A 17,823-nucleotide genomic window follows, 5' to 3' on the forward strand; every position below is an offset into this window, starting at 1 on the left:
GGGGCACCCTGGGATGCCTGTAGGGTGACCCTGTGGTAGGCAGCACTGCAAAGCAGAGACACTTGCTCCCAGCCTGCACAGCAGTCTTTCTCCTGGCTCCCTCAAAAAACACTAGCATGTCTGGCTGGTACTAACTTCCAACAAAAGTCCCTTCTAGAAAGTCAAATCAGTATCACAGATCAACTGCACCATGGACATGTGTAAAAAGGACTCGACAGCCAACCTTGCCATCTTTATTCCTCATCCCAGACACTCAGGGCCTGAACCCCAGACATTTCCCCACTCCCAGGAACTAGACAGGGGACCCCCAATGTGCAGTTCCCCATCCGCTGGCAGGGCTGTGCTCCAGAATAAAGGCCGCACTGGGGGATGGACCAGGCTGCTTTGACATGTCGGCCTGACTGAAGCCATCGCAGCGTGTCTCTGGTGCTCAAATCCAGCTTCAATCCCAAGAATCCGGGGTGTCTGTGGCTCTCTCACAACACCAGAGCCTTCCTTCTTTTGACGTGCAGGATTTCAGTGGCATCGGGGTTCACATCCCCCCTCTGATTAGCTCCAGTCTCTGTAGCCTCTGGCCCTCCCTGCAGAAATCAAACAGAGCTGTCTGAGTTCAAATGAGGCACCCCAACCCCAGCCCCGCTCCCACAGAAGCAGCTGTCTCAGATGCCCGGGGAACATTTGAAATGTCCCCCTCCCCAGGCCTCTCGTTTCCCTCCCCTCCCTGGGAAGGAGGATCCTCAAGGCCAGGAGAGGAGGGCGGTGAGTTGCTCATTTAGCCCTTGGCGTCTTTCTTCTGAACAAAGCTAGGTTCAGAAACCGAATTGTTGTAGCCAGCAAGTCCCCGACCCTTTCTGCCAATGTAACGAGCACGCAGTCAGCCCAGGCCGGGCCGCCGTGGCCCAGGATTGAAGTTGCCCCCAGTAGGTTTGTCTCCACAGAACTAATGGCTGTGACTTCAGAGAAAAGCCTGCAGGAAGTTTAACCTGTGGGTCAGCCGCCTGGCCATCTCAGACCCAGGAAATTAGGCGCCTGGCTCCTGTGGCATCACACACATCTTCAGAGCCAGCTGCCCTCTGACCAGAAAAGAAAGTTGGCAAAGGAACAAGGAGCTTGCTTTCTCCCGAGCCCTGGCCACTGGGTGGGTCTGTCTGCAAGCTGGCTACTTACAGTTGCACCCCGGAGGACCAGATTCCTGGCATGGGCCAGTTCTGCAGCACGCCGGGCCATCTCCACTTTGTAGGAGCCAGGAGGGGTCCAGCCAATACCTCGGGTCAGGTTCAAGTCTGATTTATACTTGACCTGGATGGGGGAGGGAGGGAAGAGAAAGATGTCATCATGACATGGGGATGAGTAAGAAGCAAATAGCATCTGGAGGTGGAAAATATGGTATTGCTGATACAGCCAGGATCTGAGGTGCTGGGGCCAGCAACATATTCCTCTTGTTGTGCATGTGAGAGTCACTGGCATGGGGTGCAGGGTAGGGAGAGCTGGTTCAAGCCTTCAGTTACTCTGTGCTCTGAGGTAAGATCTCACCTCTGGGCTTTAGCTTCCTCCCAAAAGAAATGAAAAGCTTAGGGCATAGCACCAATACCCTGGAAACAATCCAGAGCTGGAATCTCTTCATACCATATGGAGTTCCAATCCCTCATTTGCCACATTGCCATGAATAACATAACACCATCTTCTCCCCAAGCCTTGGGTCCCTTCTCTGAAGAGTGGGACCATGCCTGGAGGTTGTTAGGTACTTGGGAAGTAACTGAAACAGGGCTAACTTTCAGGAAGGGTTCCAGGATTAGCAGGAAGCCTGGATTCAGCCTCAGCCCTGCACTAGGAGGGAAATAGTCCATGAGAGGACCCACTTACATCACTCTGCAGCTGGTGGGCCTTTTGTGCATGCTTCAGGCCCAGCTCTTCAGGGTCACAGGTGGGCTGGGGCAGGGTCTGCCTGTAGCGGACATCACTGGCTAGCTGTTGACTCCTCTTGGCATGGAGAAAGCCAGGCTGGTCAGGACGGCTGTGGAAGTGAGACCGACTCTTGGCAAAGTCTTTCTTGTACTCATTGTCACTCTGGAGTTTGCTGACACTGAGGAAATGTGTCATCTTTGGGTCATCATGGACACTGCGGTACCCAATCTGTAGGCCCCGGTCTCTCTGGAAGGCCTCTTTGTAGCGGAACTGTGGGTCAGAGGAGCAGAAAGAGTGACAAAAGTGCCCTCCCAATGAGGTCGGTCCTAAGGGAACTCAGCAGGATGTTCAATATGAGGAAAGAAACAACTACCCAGGAATCACAGAGTTTCAAATAAGACCAACCCAGAATGTCATACCAAAGCATAAGATACTCAAAATGTCAAAACGTTAAAAAATCTTAAATGCGGCAAGAGCAAAACAAAAGATATGTTATTTTTAATCCCATATATATACATTCACATAAGACTATTGTCAGATTTTTTTCCAAAATCTTTGTAGGTAAAAAAGAGATATAAATTCCAATTAAAGCATACTCTTGCAAGAAAAAAAATATAAGAAATATAAAATCAGAGCAGATCATTACTAGCAAAAAGATAGAATCAGAAATCAAAAATATCCCCTCAAAAGTAGGAAGTTTGTCTCAAAAACAGGTGGGGGTGGGAATGGGGGCATTGATGTTGAAAATGTTGCACTGGTGAAGGAGATGTTTTCTTTATGACTGAAACCCAACTACCATTATGTTTGTAATCACGATGTTTAAATAAAGGTATTATTTTTAATAAAAAATTATCCCCTCAAATAAAAATATAGAACTAGATAGCTTATCTAAGTAATTCTACCAAACATTCAAAAGAGAGGTAATGCATATATTTCTTAAACCATTACAAAGAATTGAAGAGGAGAGAATCTTTCTAAACCACATTTTATAAAACCAACTGTAGCCTAAAATGTGAACAAAAAAGAGTACATAAAAAATTAACATTTCAAGCCAATATCCTTGATGGACATAGATGTAAAAATTTACATCAAAATATTAGAAAGCAAACCTTTTCAAAGATCATTATCATGAATAAATGAGATTCACTGCAGAGTTTCAAAGATGGTTCGTGTTTGTGTTCACACAACAACCAGCATGATATCGCATCAATAGCAACAAGAAACCCATAAAAAGTCATTGGTAACTCAAAAGATGATGAAAATAGTCTCTTTTTTTGTTTGTTTGGGGGGTTTTGGGTTTTTGGGCCCAGTGATGCTTAGGGGTAACTCCTGGGTATGCGCTCAGAAATTGCTCCTGGTTTGGGGGACCATATGAGACACTGGGGACTGTCCTGGATCAGCCACGTGCAATACAAATGCTTTACCACTGCGCTATTGCTCCAGTCCCAGAAGATAGCCATTAAAAAAAATTAAAGTTCACTCAACATAGTAAATATAAAGAGAATGTACCTCTACATAAAAAATGGCTACATAAAGCTAGAGTGATAGTACAGGAGTTAAAGCACATGCTTTTCACACCTCACTCTGATCCCTGGTATGAGATGGTCCCTGAGCATCACCAGCTGCAAACTTAGAACCTCTCACCCACCCCACCCAAGCACCACCAGGTAGCTGGCTAATCCATGGCACAATAGGGCCTTGTACTGATCCATAGATGGCCAAAAATCACTGGAAAGGACTACTGGGGTCTCTGGGAATCATTTGGAAGACCCTCCAAAAAATAAAGCTAAGTGATAGATGCAAAATTGGGATTCATATCAATCAATCTGTGAGGGCCCCCAGGTCTCTTTCTACTGGATAACACTGTTCTTCAGTACAGGTCCCTTGTTGGACATGTTCTCTCATGTGCATGAGGCTTACATCACTGGCAATCTCCCTGGAGGCCCGGGCAGTCTGGAAGGGGATGGCGTCCAGCCTGAAGTCACAGCCACCAGCACGGATCTGTTCCCAGGAGTTTCTGTAGACTTTCTAGACCAAGAAAACAAAGGGCAGGATGAGCAGAGGCAGTAACTGCAGTGATGTCAACATCTCCCCTGTACCTCTTTGGTGCCCAGAGTAGCACAGATCAGACTTCAAAGGTTCCCATGTGCACATCAGTGGCACACAGTGGTTTTGGTGGGTCTTGCATCTGTCATTCTAACTCATCTGCCATTCTAGCTCATCTGCTACACCCCCTGATTCATTTTTTTTATTCAGCCTTTCCTTTCACATCTGGTGCCCTGGGACTGCAGCTATTAGAAACCAAAATTTGAGAACCCTGTTTCATTTCTCCCACAGACCCCAAGTGTGATTCCTATGTATTGGCACCAGCTGTCTTCTCCAGAACAGCCTCCCAACTCCAGTCCAGGCTCCTTCTGCAGCCACATGACACTATTGCTTTGAGTTTGCTGCATTTGGTGCATTCCTGCATGGAAAAGCGTCCTCTGAGTTAAAGGAACTGTCAGGAATTTGACCCCATGGCTGGCCCCAACACTCCTCTTTGTTTCCTTTCCACATGGTTCTCACACCCCTTCTGGGAGTCTAGAAGCACATCCTTTGCTCTTGGTAGACCCAAGTTACAGATGGAAGCATCTGGATCTCCAAGCCTTCATAGGGCCAGCAGTTTTCGTTCAAGTAAAGAAACAGCTCCATGAGAGGAACTTCAGAGATGCCACTTAAAGGCTGCCCTTTACTCAGAGAGAAGGGAGGTGGCTGTTGAGGCCCAGTGCCAGCAGATGACAAAATGACAGCACCAGGTCACTGCTGGTCACTTGCTCCACAAGCCAGGCAGACTAGAGGCTGTTAAGAGTCTTCATTTTATCACTCAGACTCAGGGACAAAACAGGAGCTCTGTTCTAAAAGCAATGGGATGAAGCAAGGAGGAATGAATACATAGCACATAAAAGCCTGGTGTCTCAGATTACCCCAGAGCTAGAGGGGATCCCAGAGTGCCTGGGACAAGATGCTGCACCCTATCATGGTATGCCCATCATCACCACTTCCTTCAGCATCACCTCCCAGGCCAACATCCAAGATCACAAACCATAAATTTCCCCTCTCACAGTGTTCAAGAGTCTAGAAGCAGAGAGGCCAGTATGGTTGGGGGGCCTCAAGACTGGGTTTTGAACATGGTCTGTCATGACATTTCCAATGATATGGTTACCTTTAGCAGGAGGACCGAGAGTGCCTCAGTACCAATCCCATCTCCCCATTAGCCTCTGCTTCCCTGTGGATGGTTCCACCAGCCTATTGACCTTAGTTGGATGAGTACCGGGTAGATGATTCACACTCACTGAAAGGAGCACTGTTGCAGAGATCTCTATAGTCCTCCACACAAGATCCTGGCTAGGTCATCATAACTGGGCATAGTTTGGTCAGACCAAGCTAAACTGCCTCAAACTCCAATGCCACCCCACATCAGTGTACAAAGCACCCCCATTTTCAAGGCTTTGTAACCAAGGGTGCACTTGGGAAAAAGGCCCAGATTGGCATCTGGCCCACACCCCCAAATCTGGTGCTGGACTCTCTTCCTCCCCATCACTTCTCCCTGTAAACTGTTTGCTTGGTTGCCATCACTTCCTGCCTGCATTTTTCTGATTCTGTTGAGGTTTTTGCCTTGCCACTGGGAGTCTTTAGATCCCAGAGGCGCTTTGATTTGGAACCCTGGGCGTTGCTCTTCTTTATCACAGTGGGCAGAGTTTTGTCCTCATCCTCACACATTAGAGGCATTTGATTTTGAGTTATTTCGGCTGCCTTGCACATCTCAATGGCTTTCGTTGCCCAGGAAGGTCACTTTCCCCGCCACAGCCTCCTCCCAGAACACTTGATCCAATTGTTTGCATTGCACACGCCCCCAAGAAGGGCTCTTTTCAAAAGGGGTTCATGAGTTTTCCATATCTGCATACCCGGTGGTGGCTGGTTTCAGCTGGAGACTCTGCAGCCCAGCTCACTCCCAAGCTAGGAGGAAGCTCAGAGGACAGGCGACCATCCTCTTTCAGTGGGGTGGAGGTGGTGGAGCCCCAGTGCCTGGACTAGGAAGCTCCAGGATTTGCTCCCTTGGGGGCCTGCCTCTCTCTCTCTCCTGGCAGCATTAATGAGATGGAGGTTTTGTCCAAGTGCTGCTGAGGGGAAGGCCCCGCTTCCCCAGACGGAGGTCAGCCCACGGAAGCTGCTGTTCTAAAATTATCCCTGGCGCATTCTCAAAGGCATCAAATGGTCATAATCACTTATATTTACAAAGCACCATGGCTTTCACTGCTTGGGATCCCACAGGGCTTTACAAATGCAACAAACTGATACACACGCTAACTAGAAGGCATCTCTCCGGGGTGAAGGGGAGCAGCTGTTGATCCGCTTGCAGCCCCAGGACACAATAGCCAAGCCCGGGAGGAAGAATAGGCAGCTCTGGGAGGCCTCAAGCCGTCCCACACCGGCACACTCGTCGGCGTTATTCTGATCTGAACGGCATCTTTTGATGGTGCCACGGGCTACCTGTTATCCTGGATCACAGCATTGCAGGACCATGCAGCCGCCTATTCTATTATAGCCAAGGGCCTCCAACCCCTGCCAACAACAAGCCTGGGTCTGGGAAACAGCTTCCTGGTGAGCCAGGCAGAAGTGGCACATCCAAGGGAAAGCAAAGTGCAGAAGGCCACAGTCTAGCACAAAGAATGATTGAGTTGAGACGTGATGATGGGGTGTGGGCAATCTTCGCTAACTTTTCCAATGTTAAGGGGAAAAGTCTGCCCTCAAACCCAGATTTCTGCAGCTCTATCACCAAGGAGAGAGGTCTGGGAAACAGACAGTGCAGGAGGCTTCTACTTGCCAGGGGCTGCTCCCTTGAGGGGGAATAGTGATGCAAAATTTCAGAGAAGAGTGGAAAGGAATCCCAGGCATCATTATTTACAATGGAGGAAACAGGCTTAGGGAGGAAAGTGGTGTCAAATCCCATTCCTGATCCAGTGTTCTGTCTATTCCAAGACCCTATTCCAAGATACTTTCTTACAAGCATAAGAATAAATGCAATTCATGGGGGTCTGGAAAGATAGGACAGCGAGCAAATAAGGCCTTGCCATTAGGCTGAACTTAATTCAATTCCCAGTCACCTATAAGATCCCCTGAACCCCACCAGAAATAATCTCTGAGCACAGAGCCAGGAGTAATCAAGCCCTGAGCACCACTGGGCCTGGCTCAAAAAACCAAATCCAATCAGTGTCAGGAACACAGACATGGATGGCTGGGTCACTTACGTCACTCAGATGCATTGCGTTGAGACGGGCCCTGGTGAAATCTGGATGGTCAGGGATCAAGGTGTACTGATGCTGGGACTCCTCACCCCCAGACCTGTACAGCCGCTGTAGGAGACAAGCTCAAGGTCACTGAAGAAGGAAGAGAAGTCACACATCGGAGAACACAGGGACCAGCTCATTGCCTACTCCTTTTTTTTTTTTTTTTTTGGTGCTAATTTTTATTTTGACCAAAGTGGATTACAAATCTTTCACAGTAATATTTTAGGTACATAGTGACATTGAATCAGGGGCATTCCCACCACCAATGTTGTCCTCCCTCCACCCCTGTTCCCAGCATGCATCCCATATCTCCCTCCTTTGTCCTCCGGGAAGTAGTATAAGTCGCTCCTTCTGTGTCTAGCTTGTTGTAGATTGGGTATCAATTCTGCTGTGGTTGTCTTTGGATTTAGTGTTTAAGTCTGATCATTTTTTATTTCTACTCAATGTTCATACGACTGTTTGGTCTTGGTGCCCTCCATTATTTCCCCCTCAATTTGTGAGGCAGAGCATTGACCTGCACACACATGACCTCAAGAGGCTGAAAGCCAGACCCAGGCACAGATTAATCTCAGATCTGTCTTTTGGAGGCTCAAGGGACTATGAGCCTGTAGGGTTCTGGAGATCTGCCTAAGATTCTCTCCAAATGAGCACAGTCAAGTGCTGATTGGACACACCTATGTCTGCTCTACTGTGCATAGTAGAGCACAGAGAAAGAGAAAAGGGACAAACATTTCACTACTAATATGCTACCTCAATGTCTTTCCAATCTATCATTGACAGTAATAATAAGAACTTGATAACAATGAATAGTGCCAGTAAGACCCTTTGATAATAAAATAGTTCAGTATATGTTCAGAAAAGTCAAATTGTCCTTTGTCCTCCTAGGTTCCCAGTCAAACATGGTACTGGAACACTTGCTGTGTCTTGGCTTTTGCCAATGTCACTGGTGCCTCTGATGTTTAGGTGGCTTCTCTATCCACTGACAATTTCAGAAGGAAAATTGTCAACATCCTCGTCTTTGAAATAATTACAGGTGAGAGGAAATGAGGAGCATCCTATGAAAGCCAAAGCAGAACATGTCTATTATTGGGGAATCTCCCACGGGCCTGGAGACACATTCTGTTACTATCTAGCTAAGCTGAAGGCTCGGAGGCAGAAGGATATGGTGCTGGGAAGCAAGGGGGTTTTCCAGCACCTCTTGGGGATGCTCAAAAGACTAGATGATGTTGGGAGGCAGGGTATGGGGGTCTCAAACCTGAGTCAGGAACATATTAGCCATGTGCCCTAACCCTGTACTATCTCTATGACCCCCCAGAAAGTCTCCTTACCATAACTGTTCATTATTTTTCTATGTGGGTTTGGTTCATCTTCTAATTTTGCTATCTTTTTTTTTTCTGGCCACACCCGTTTGATGCTCAGGGGTTACTCCTGGATAAGCACTCAGAAATTGGCCCTGGCTTGGGGGACCATATGGGACACCGGAGGATCAAACCACAGTCCTTCCTTGGCTAGCGCTTACCTCTAGCGCCACCTCACCGGCCCCTAATTTTGCTATCATTAAACAATTAACATAAACCCTTACCTTTAGCAAAGAGATCATTAACAATACTTAGTGTTACTACTATGATTATTAATTGAAGATAATAAGGAATATTTATTTTTAAATTATAGTATTCCAGATACTGACTAAAAACCTTAACTCTCTGTCCGTTGGAGCAATCAGTCTTTACCCTAAATTGGTATGGTATAACAGACTTCACCCTTGACCACTATCACATCCCCTTTTATATATCAAAAACCCATCTGGGAGGGAAGAACCTCTGGATAGACACTTTTCTCAACCTATTCTCCACCCAGTAGTCCTATCTTCCCAATAAAGACTGTGTTCCTGGCAGGTCTCTCTCTCTCTCTCTCTCTCTCTCTCTCTCTCTCTCTCTCTCTCTCTCTCTCTCTCTCTCTCTTTCTCTCTTTACATGGTGGACATGGGTCCCTGAACCCATGTTTCATCTCTCTCTAGTCTGGTTTGGATTATTTTCTGTGATGGCCCTGCTCTAGACCCACTACCCCCTTTCTCTTTGGGACTGGGACATGAGAATTTATCCACACTTCCACACCTGTCTTTTCTTTGTATTTACCTAATCCTCATTAAATCCATTTCACCACTTCTTCCCAACAGAACTGAGACTACGGGACTAAGATGGACATGAGGTTAATAGAAGTTGCTTGTCTCCATCAGGGTCAGAGTTCACAAGCACCCACCAGTGAGCATCCCCAATCCAGGTGTCAGGAGCACTGGGACCTGGAAGAGAAGCACCTACCTCATTGCAGTGCAAATAGCTGTTCTTGGCATGGACCAGATCTGGGGAGTCCACCACAGTGGTGAACTTGATACTGTCTGGTCTTTTGCGGTATTTGCTCTGTAAGGGAGGACAGAGATTGCCAAAGACTGGTAAATAGGGTGTGATTTTCTGGGCCTAGCCTCAGTGCCACCTCATCTCAGTGGCACTCACCTCAGTGACAAATATACCAAAAACAGTGTTGGAGAATTGGTCTTTCTGTTTGGTGGGCCCCTAACAAGGGTATGGCCCAAAATAATAACAACTGCAGTTAAAAAAAAAGTAAAACAATAATAACAACAACAAAAGAAACTGAAGAGGGCCTCAGAAATAGTACAGCATTTATAAGGGGCTTTCTTTCTCTATAGCCAGTCAAGGATGAATCCTGAGAACTGTATATGGTTCCCACAGTAACCAACAAAAGTGATCTCTGACCATTGATATGGCAGGGATTTGAGATATTGCGAGATGTTGCCCTTCTGACACCATCTGAAATCAAACAACTCCTGAACACTTGATGCTCTAAATACACTTTCCCCACCCTACCCCACCACCACCACTACAACCACTGTGGCTGAGTTAGGACACAGTTCTCCAAAGCATTTCTACTGGGACCTTCTAGAGCATCACCCATATCTCATGTCCCTGATTTAGAAAGTGTCTTTAGCACTTTGGAATTCACTTGGGCAGTGCTGAAAATCCATGCTGGAATTCAGTGACCAATAGCCCCAGAAACCCACTGGCAATCAGAGGCAATGGGTTTACTGTTCAGCTCCTGGCCCTCCTGCTCACAACAGGCTTCCTCCTCAAATGGAGGCAAATGCAGGGTTGTAAGTCAGAGGAATTTGGGTACGGTACCTCACTGATGAGTTCTCCAGCCTTCCTGGCACTCTCCATCTGTGGGGAGCTCAGCGCCAGCCATCCTGTCCCCTTCATGCCCATCAGGTCTGATTTGTAGCGGAACTGCAGGGGAAGATCATTGACCTCTCTCAGGAGCCTGTCTAGGGTGGTGGAGTGTGTTTCAAGGAGAACTTCTGTATTTATTGCACACTCTAAGCATCCTCAAATGGTTCTGCATTTTCATGTGGAGTATATTCTACATGTATATCAGCCTAACTCTGGGTGTTCCACCAGGAACTCAGTAATGGATTGTGCATGGAATACCAGCAGGATCTGCAGCCATAGAACAGATAATAATGATGGCATGAACAGTCCCTGAAAGAAACAGCCTAGACAAATGACCAGACCCAGCTGATATTCTAGCTGATCTTGTTTCATTCTGGCCCTGAGCCCATAATCGTTTCCAATAGAAACGTTTTACACACTTACAGGACTAATAGGGCTTGGAGTACTAGATCAAACCTGCTGTGACTTAGAGCAAAGCACTTCACCAAAATGTGACTCAGTTTCTCTATGTGATACCTGAAGGTCATAACCACTCATCTGTTCTCCCGAAAACAGGTGGGCGTGCTTAGGACAAAAGCCATTTTATACAGGAGATATTTCCCTGTGCAGTAGGGTTGAGGGGAACCATTAATCTGCATGTTATAAGCTGAAATCAGCTTTGCTACAAGTGTATGTATGTAAACCACTTTAAATTTTTTTGTCTTTGTTTATCCCCTTCCCACAGCTACTCATAATTTGCTTATATTACAAAAAAAAAAAAAAAGAGGTGGGGGAGGCACTCAGATTTATCCAATGTGCTTTCTGAAAGGGACTCAAAAGATAAAAACTATATTATCACCCCTGGGAGAGAAGCAGCAGCAGAGCTTTAAAACAATGGACCCAATTAGGAAGCTCCTCTAAAGTGAAGGCCTAGGACTCCCCTTCCTTGACCTGCACAACGTTACCTACCAACGAGACACTCACAGGCTCTTTTCATCTTCTCTTTATGGAAATTAGGCATTTTTTTTAAAAAAAGATGGAATGAGAGTCTCTAAGGAAATCTCAGATTTCGGATCTAAACGAAGTTGCTAGCATTTCTCTAATTTAGATAGATATAAGCTCTGCTGTAACACGAAATATCATGCCGGAAATCAGCCTTTCGGCTTTTTAGCTCCCTTTCATTTCAGGATTCCCAGCGCTCCTCGCAGCTGGCCTCAAAGAGGGCATGTTTCTGATCTACTGTCTGCTGGTTAAGGCCCCTGTGCAAATCTGACTTGCTTTCCAACTGCTGAAGGAGACATCACTCGGGTTCAGGAGCAGGTTTCAAAACCCCATGTCAGTGAGATTGCTTTTTAGACCGCGATCTTTCAGTCTACACCGGCAAAGCTTTTGCCTTCCACTCTGATAAAGAACAGAGAAAATTGGATAAATTTCTAAGTTAGCGAGAATAATCCTACCGGGCCTCTTCACAGCCGGGCCTAGGTCCTTTCATAAGCGAGATGAAGTGGGGAGCGCTCTTTCAACTCCCCTTTTGTTGAGCTGAACAGTGTGATGGCAGGTAAGTCAGAAAGCAAGATGCAGGCTTCCCAAAGATCTGACTGCACCTCCAACTCTATTGATATTTCTGCTCCCAGTCCTGCTTTGGCTGTTCATGCAGACCCTAAAAACAACATGCCTGTACTAGGCTTCTCTGTGAAAGGGGTGTGGGAGGGTAAGGGGAGAGCCATGGAGAGGAAAACAAACCTGGCTTCCAAGAAGGAGCTTAACCAGACACTGGCACTGGAAAGAGATTCTGGCTGGTAAAGTTCTGTAATGGCACACAGCCGACCCTGGTTCAATCCCCGGCACCACAAATGGTCCCCCATGCCCCATCAGGAATGATTTCTAAGCACAACCAGTGCAGCTCAGTTCCCCACCCCAAACCAAAGCAAACTAAAGCAGATTATCAGATGATAGATTGGCTGCTTTCCTAGACTACTGCCTGACCATCATCCCTGGTACATTTAAAGGTCTGGAAGCCACCTTCACATTCACTTGCAGGGCTCTTCAATACTTCCCAATATTTTCCCAATACTCCACACTGGGGCAGTGTGTGCGCATGTACAAGAGCAGCAACTTTGGATGGGTATTTGAGTTCCAACAGGCATGATTTCTGCTCAGAATTTCATTCAACCCTCACAGTTCTTGGAAAGAAGAGTCCTTGGTCCCATCCACTGAACAGGCTGGTGCACTTGTGATGTTGCAGACATTTGGACGCTGTTCTGGGATAGGCCTTGGTTATCCTTAAGGGAACACAAGGGAGCCAGCAGACCTGAATTCCAGAGCCTGAAGAGCACTGAATGGGAGTGGGGGGAAGCTCCTGAAGACTGTAGGTGGCTTAGATACCATATCTGTAAAAATGGGAATAATGCCAATCCTGACCTTGGCTCCAAATGAACTAGTTTGTGAGAAAAAGAAAAACAGATGCCTGGAACTGTTGCAGACATTTTGGCATGATTGCTGGTTCAGAGTAGGAAGCTGAAGCCTGGAACATGGAAGGAATCTTCAGGAGGTCACAAGATTCAGGGTCATACCCCTGACAGTGACTTCTGTGTCTTCTCTGGGTTCCCTGCAACTCCAAGGGAGCCCCATGGCCCATCTGGGGGTGGCAGACAACTGAGCATCAGAGCCAGCCCTGGGCTCAGTGGACATCTCAGAGAGTCTGGGCTAAGCAGAATCTGGCTATGACTAGAGAAATCACAGCCCCCATGACCTTCACCTTTGAGGTGAGCATTGGCATCCCCTGATGCCCACTCTTCTAGCCCTGCCACAGCTTTCTTTCTGGCTTGGGAAAGAGAATTAGAAGAAGTAGCTGAAACCCTCGACCCCCTACCAACCTTTTAGGATTGAGTGAGCCTTTGATTCCTTGATTTAGAACACAACCATCCATATGAAAAAATGAATTATCAGTAAGGACTATAAAATAATGGGTGATTTGGGCCCTTCCCACTCTGGAGAAGCCCATATCTTACTCTTTTTTGTTTTTGTTTTTGGGGTCACACCCAATAATGAATGCTCAAAGATTACTCCTCTTCACTCAGGAATTATTCCTGGTTGTGCTTGGGGAACCAGGTGGGATCATACTTAGGTTGGTTTTGTGTAAGGGCTTACCCACTATTACTATTACTATATCAAATAGTATTACTACTACTATTATTATTACTGCTCATTCTACTATTTCTCTCCCTCCCATGTTCTTTCTTTTTTCCCTTCACATTTCTCTCAGTAAATTTCTTTGAACGAAACTATCTGTAAAAGGAGAGAGGAGTCTTGGTGCCAGTAGACTTACTACACACCTATTCACAACACTTCAGAACCTAGACAATACCCCCGACACCCAGTAAACACAAAGCCTAAAGCAACAGTGGATGCATTGAAGGATGACTCAGAACTTCAGCATGACCTCAGCCATCAGAAGTGAGCACAGCTTCTCTGTTCAGAACAATCCTTAGGGTTCCAGTCCTTTCCAAAAAAGGACAGTGCCCTCCACAGTCAGGACTATAGATAGGGGACCAGAGTAGTCCTGCCTTCTAGGCACTGGAGAGAATAACCCAGAAGGTTAGGAATCAAAATACAAGACCCCTAGGCCAGCATGTGCCACCCTGCCTCATGCTCTCTGGGCACCCCTTGCAACTGAGAACTGTGAAAACATGTCCCCAGAGACATTGGGTCATATCTAGAGACAGTTCTGAGTCACACTAAAGATAGGGTCTATACCATGGCACCGAGGCGGTCAGGGTCAGGAGCACTGCAAAGCTATGGGTGGGGCCCATTCAACCCAGATGTTTGGGGGTTAGCTCCGACATCTCGGGAGAAGGCCCGAGATGGATGTTGGAGTTCACGCAAGCCTAGAGAGATAAAATCTGCAGTGCTACACAGCACCTGGCATACACAAACACAAAAAAAACATATACACAAATGCACACATAGAAACACATTCACACAACTGTGTATATACAAACATATAGCACTTGCTCCTCTGGGATGGTCAGATTGTATCCCCACTGCTCCCAAGTTCCAGGTGAGAAAACTGGCTACAGAATCTACCCCTGAGGTAGGTAGGGGAGGGACAGCTGCCACCCAGCTGCCTGTGTTAGCAGTGCATGTCAGAATAATGTTTCTTTTCCCCGTTACAAGCACTCAGGAAAGCTGGCTGGTAAGCAGGCAGATTCTGGACCTGTCCTGCCCAAGAACCCAGGGGGTCAGCAGGTCCCATCTCCTAAGAGGAGCAGCTCAGGGCACAGTTACTTTTTTTGTTGTTCCCATGCACTCACCCACTTGTCTAGGGCTTTGCTCTGGCCTTTGTTATCTTGTTTGCTGGAAGACTCTGCCCCCCTATACCTCCTGTGCTCTTTGCTAAAATTCCACCTTTTCTATGGGAAGACCTAGTAAATTCTATGAATTCCCCTTTCTGAAACCTCCCAAAGAATGCTCAGGAGTTCTGGAAGCCCTGCTGGCAATTCTCAGTTGTTGGGCCCAGCATATCAATGCAAAGAGCTAGGGATGCAATGATGCTTAGGCCCTGAGATGCCAGGGATGACCCAGCCCACCCCAGGGGTGCTGGGAACCCAGAGATGCTCAGGGGACCGAGTGGTGCTGGGAATTGAACCTGGCTCAGATGTTCCCGTGGCATGCTCACTAGCCCCTATACTACCTCCTGGCCTGAGATTTCATGTTTAAAGGGTGCATGCGAAGACACCATAGCCTCAAGGCCCACCTACCCAGCCTTGTCCCGCTCATGATAGGCACCCCTTTTCAGACACTGTGTACCTCAGTCCTCACTCACATCCCTCACATTCACGGCCACTCATGAGATTCGAACTCTTACTGACTACTGCAACCTCCAGATATACAAATAGCTTGCGCAGGCAGGTGCTCAGGATTGTTGTGGAATGAGTGAGGTTGGGGCAAGGGGGTCCACAGGGGAAGGGAGAGATGAGGGTATGTACCAGCTCCAGGAAATGATTCCTACCTCACTCTGCAGGGCGTGGGCTTTCTTGGCCCAAGCCATCTTCAGGTCTTCGGGCAGTGCTGTGAACTCATGGCATCGTGTCCTGTAGTCATAGTCGCTGGCCAGAGCCTGAGCCTTCCTGGCATGCACCAGGGGCACCATGTCCCTGGGCAAGTGGCACTGATCACGGTTGCCAGCCGCCTCCCGCCGGTAAGCTAGCTCGCTCTGCAGTTGGCCCATGCGTCGGCAGTGCCAGAGCCAAGGGTCATCATTGACACTCTGGGCTCCAATCAGCCTCCCTCGCTCCTTCACAAAGTCATGTCTGTAGAGAAACTAGAGGAACCAGCCAAGTCATGATCAGCGGCCATGGACGGCCTGGCTAGATTCCATATGCACTCAGCAGGGCAAACTGGGGACAATGTATCTGCTCTGACATTGGGAAGGGAAGAGGATGATAAGTCACAAAAAATGGGCAGAAGTTGTCCCTCAAGTAGGCTTCCCCGCTGGAGCTGAGGCACAATGAAAACACCCCAGCTTCCCTCTTCCCAGCTAATTAAAACCAGAGCCTCTGACCCAAGTGGGGGGGGGGTTCCCACACCCCTTCTATGTCCTCTGGGCAAGAGAAATCCATCAAAAAGGGAAAAAGAAAAGTGAGTTTTCTCAGTTGCATTTGGCAGAACATTCACCCTATGGATCTGCTGACTGTTTGAAGTCCTGCAATTTGTTTGTGGGAATAAGAAAGTCACCTTCAAGGCCCAGAATGATGGAAACTCTCAAGAGTGGTTGAAACAGCCATAGACCTGCATAGCAGACAGGGCTGTGTGGAGGCCAAAGCGAGCCCAGGGCCAACTCCCTCACTTTTTCTATTCAGGGTAGCATATTCACAGGGGCCAGTCCATGTGACCTCAGAGGAATGATCCTTCCTGCCCGACTCTTGAGCCTGAGTTTGCCTTCTGATTCATAGAGTCTTTCTTTTCCTTCCTCTGTCCCAGCATCTCATTCATAGCTAATAGATTCTGCAGGTAACATGCTGTCTCATTGGGAGACAGACTTGCTTTAATTCAGGAAAAACCACTAGAGACCCTGTTTTACATCACGTTAACAGGAATGAGGCATGAGGGAAGGTCAGGTCATTAACTCACATCACTGGCAATGTCTGCTGAAACCCGGGCAGTCTGGAAGGGGAGTGCGTCCATTGTCAGCTTGTAGCCCTGAGACCGCAGGTTACGCCAAGACTCCTGGTATTTTGCCTAAGGCGGGAATATACACACATGTAGGATCTTTTTTGTTTGGTTGGTTTTTGGTTTGCAAACCACACCAGAGATACTCAGGGGTTACTCCTGGCAGTGCACTCAGGAATCACCCCTGGCAGTACTCCAGGAACTCTATTGGAAGCAAGGATCAAACCCAGGTCAGCTGTGATGCAAGACTAGTGCCCTATGTATTGTACTGTCACTCCAGAAGTGATAGAAATCATCTTTAAAAAAACAAAACTGCACACTTCAATGAAAAAAGACTCCCCCTTTCAGTCATACAAAGTTAGGGACCCTGTTTCTGTCAAGCTTTTCTCTTTGGAGGAGAAAAACTCATTATTGGGACTGGACAGATAATACAGAGGGGATGGCATTTACTTTGCACAAGGTTGACCCAGGTTTTATCCCTGATACATAAGGCCCCCCGCCAATCCCCACCAGGAGTAGCTCAGAAACCAAGAAAGAAAAATAAAGAAAGGAGAAAAAAGCTCATTAGCCCCAGCCAGGCTGGAGGGGCTGTGATGTGGATGTACGTGACATAGGAGAAAAGGTGCATTTAGTTGAGCCTGGAAGAGACACATTTAAGTTCCTGTCAACATGAGAAGAGCCACAGTTAGACTGTGTCCCAGACACAGGCACTTTGGTGACTTTGGTGCTCATGTGACCTTGAGTGTCAGGAAAGACTTACATCACTCAGAATGGCTGCGTTCATCTTTGCTCGGTCAAACTCGGGCAGCCTGGGCATCATGGTGTACTGGTGCCTGGCTTCTTCTCCTGCCGCTTTATAGAGGCGCTGGGTGCAGGAGAAAAAGGAGGGGTAAGTATGGTGCATTGCAGTCTGAGGGCCCCAGTATACATTGGACAGCCTGCTCTGTTAAAGGGCTATTGGCTATGTTGTGGGCCATGGGCCATGGATCACAGATCATATCATCCCTGGCAAAAACAAATATTTATTTTCACACGTATATAGGTCAGTATGAAAGGAATAGGGAAGACTCTGCTTTGTGGGGAGGAGGCTAGGAGCTGGCCAAAAGGGCGGGAGGGAGCTCTAAATGCATAAGGTCTGAGTTTGGTCCCCAGTACTGCAAGGTCTACAAACACCACTGAGTATGTTCTGGTGACCCTTA

The 17,823-nt window shown here is 47.4% G+C and overlaps 1 protein-coding gene across 3 annotated transcripts in view; it reads right to left on the bottom strand.

The window, feature by feature from the left end:
• Positions 1-6: 6 nt before the first annotated feature.
• NRAP (nebulin related anchoring protein) overlaps positions 7-17,823 on the bottom strand; it is a 73,627-nt gene continuing 55,810 nt past the window's right edge. For all 3 annotated transcript variants that reach the window (XM_049764401.1, XM_049764402.1, XM_049764400.1), the window contains 10 exons: positions 17,385-17,489; positions 16,586-16,693; positions 15,465-15,776; positions 10,427-10,531; positions 9,551-9,649; positions 7,194-7,298; positions 3,826-3,933; positions 1,864-2,175; positions 1,168-1,299; positions 7-581 (listed from right to left, as the gene is read on the bottom strand). In XM_049764401.1, the coding sequence (XP_049620358.1) occupies positions 477-581; positions 1,168-1,299; positions 1,864-2,175; positions 3,826-3,933; positions 7,194-7,298; positions 9,551-9,649; positions 10,427-10,531; positions 15,465-15,776; positions 16,586-16,693; positions 17,385-17,489 (1,491 nt within the window). In that variant the 3' untranslated portion in view covers positions 7-476. The remainder of the gene's footprint in view (positions 582-1,167; positions 1,300-1,863; positions 2,176-3,825; positions 3,934-7,193; positions 7,299-9,550; positions 9,650-10,426; positions 10,532-15,464; positions 15,777-16,585; positions 16,694-17,384; positions 17,490-17,823) is intronic.

This window comes from Suncus etruscus, chromosome 17 (assembly GCF_024139225.1).
Source record: "Suncus etruscus isolate mSunEtr1 chromosome 17, mSunEtr1.pri.cur, whole genome shotgun sequence".
NCBI lineage: Eukaryota > Metazoa > Chordata > Mammalia > Eulipotyphla > Soricidae > Suncus > Suncus etruscus.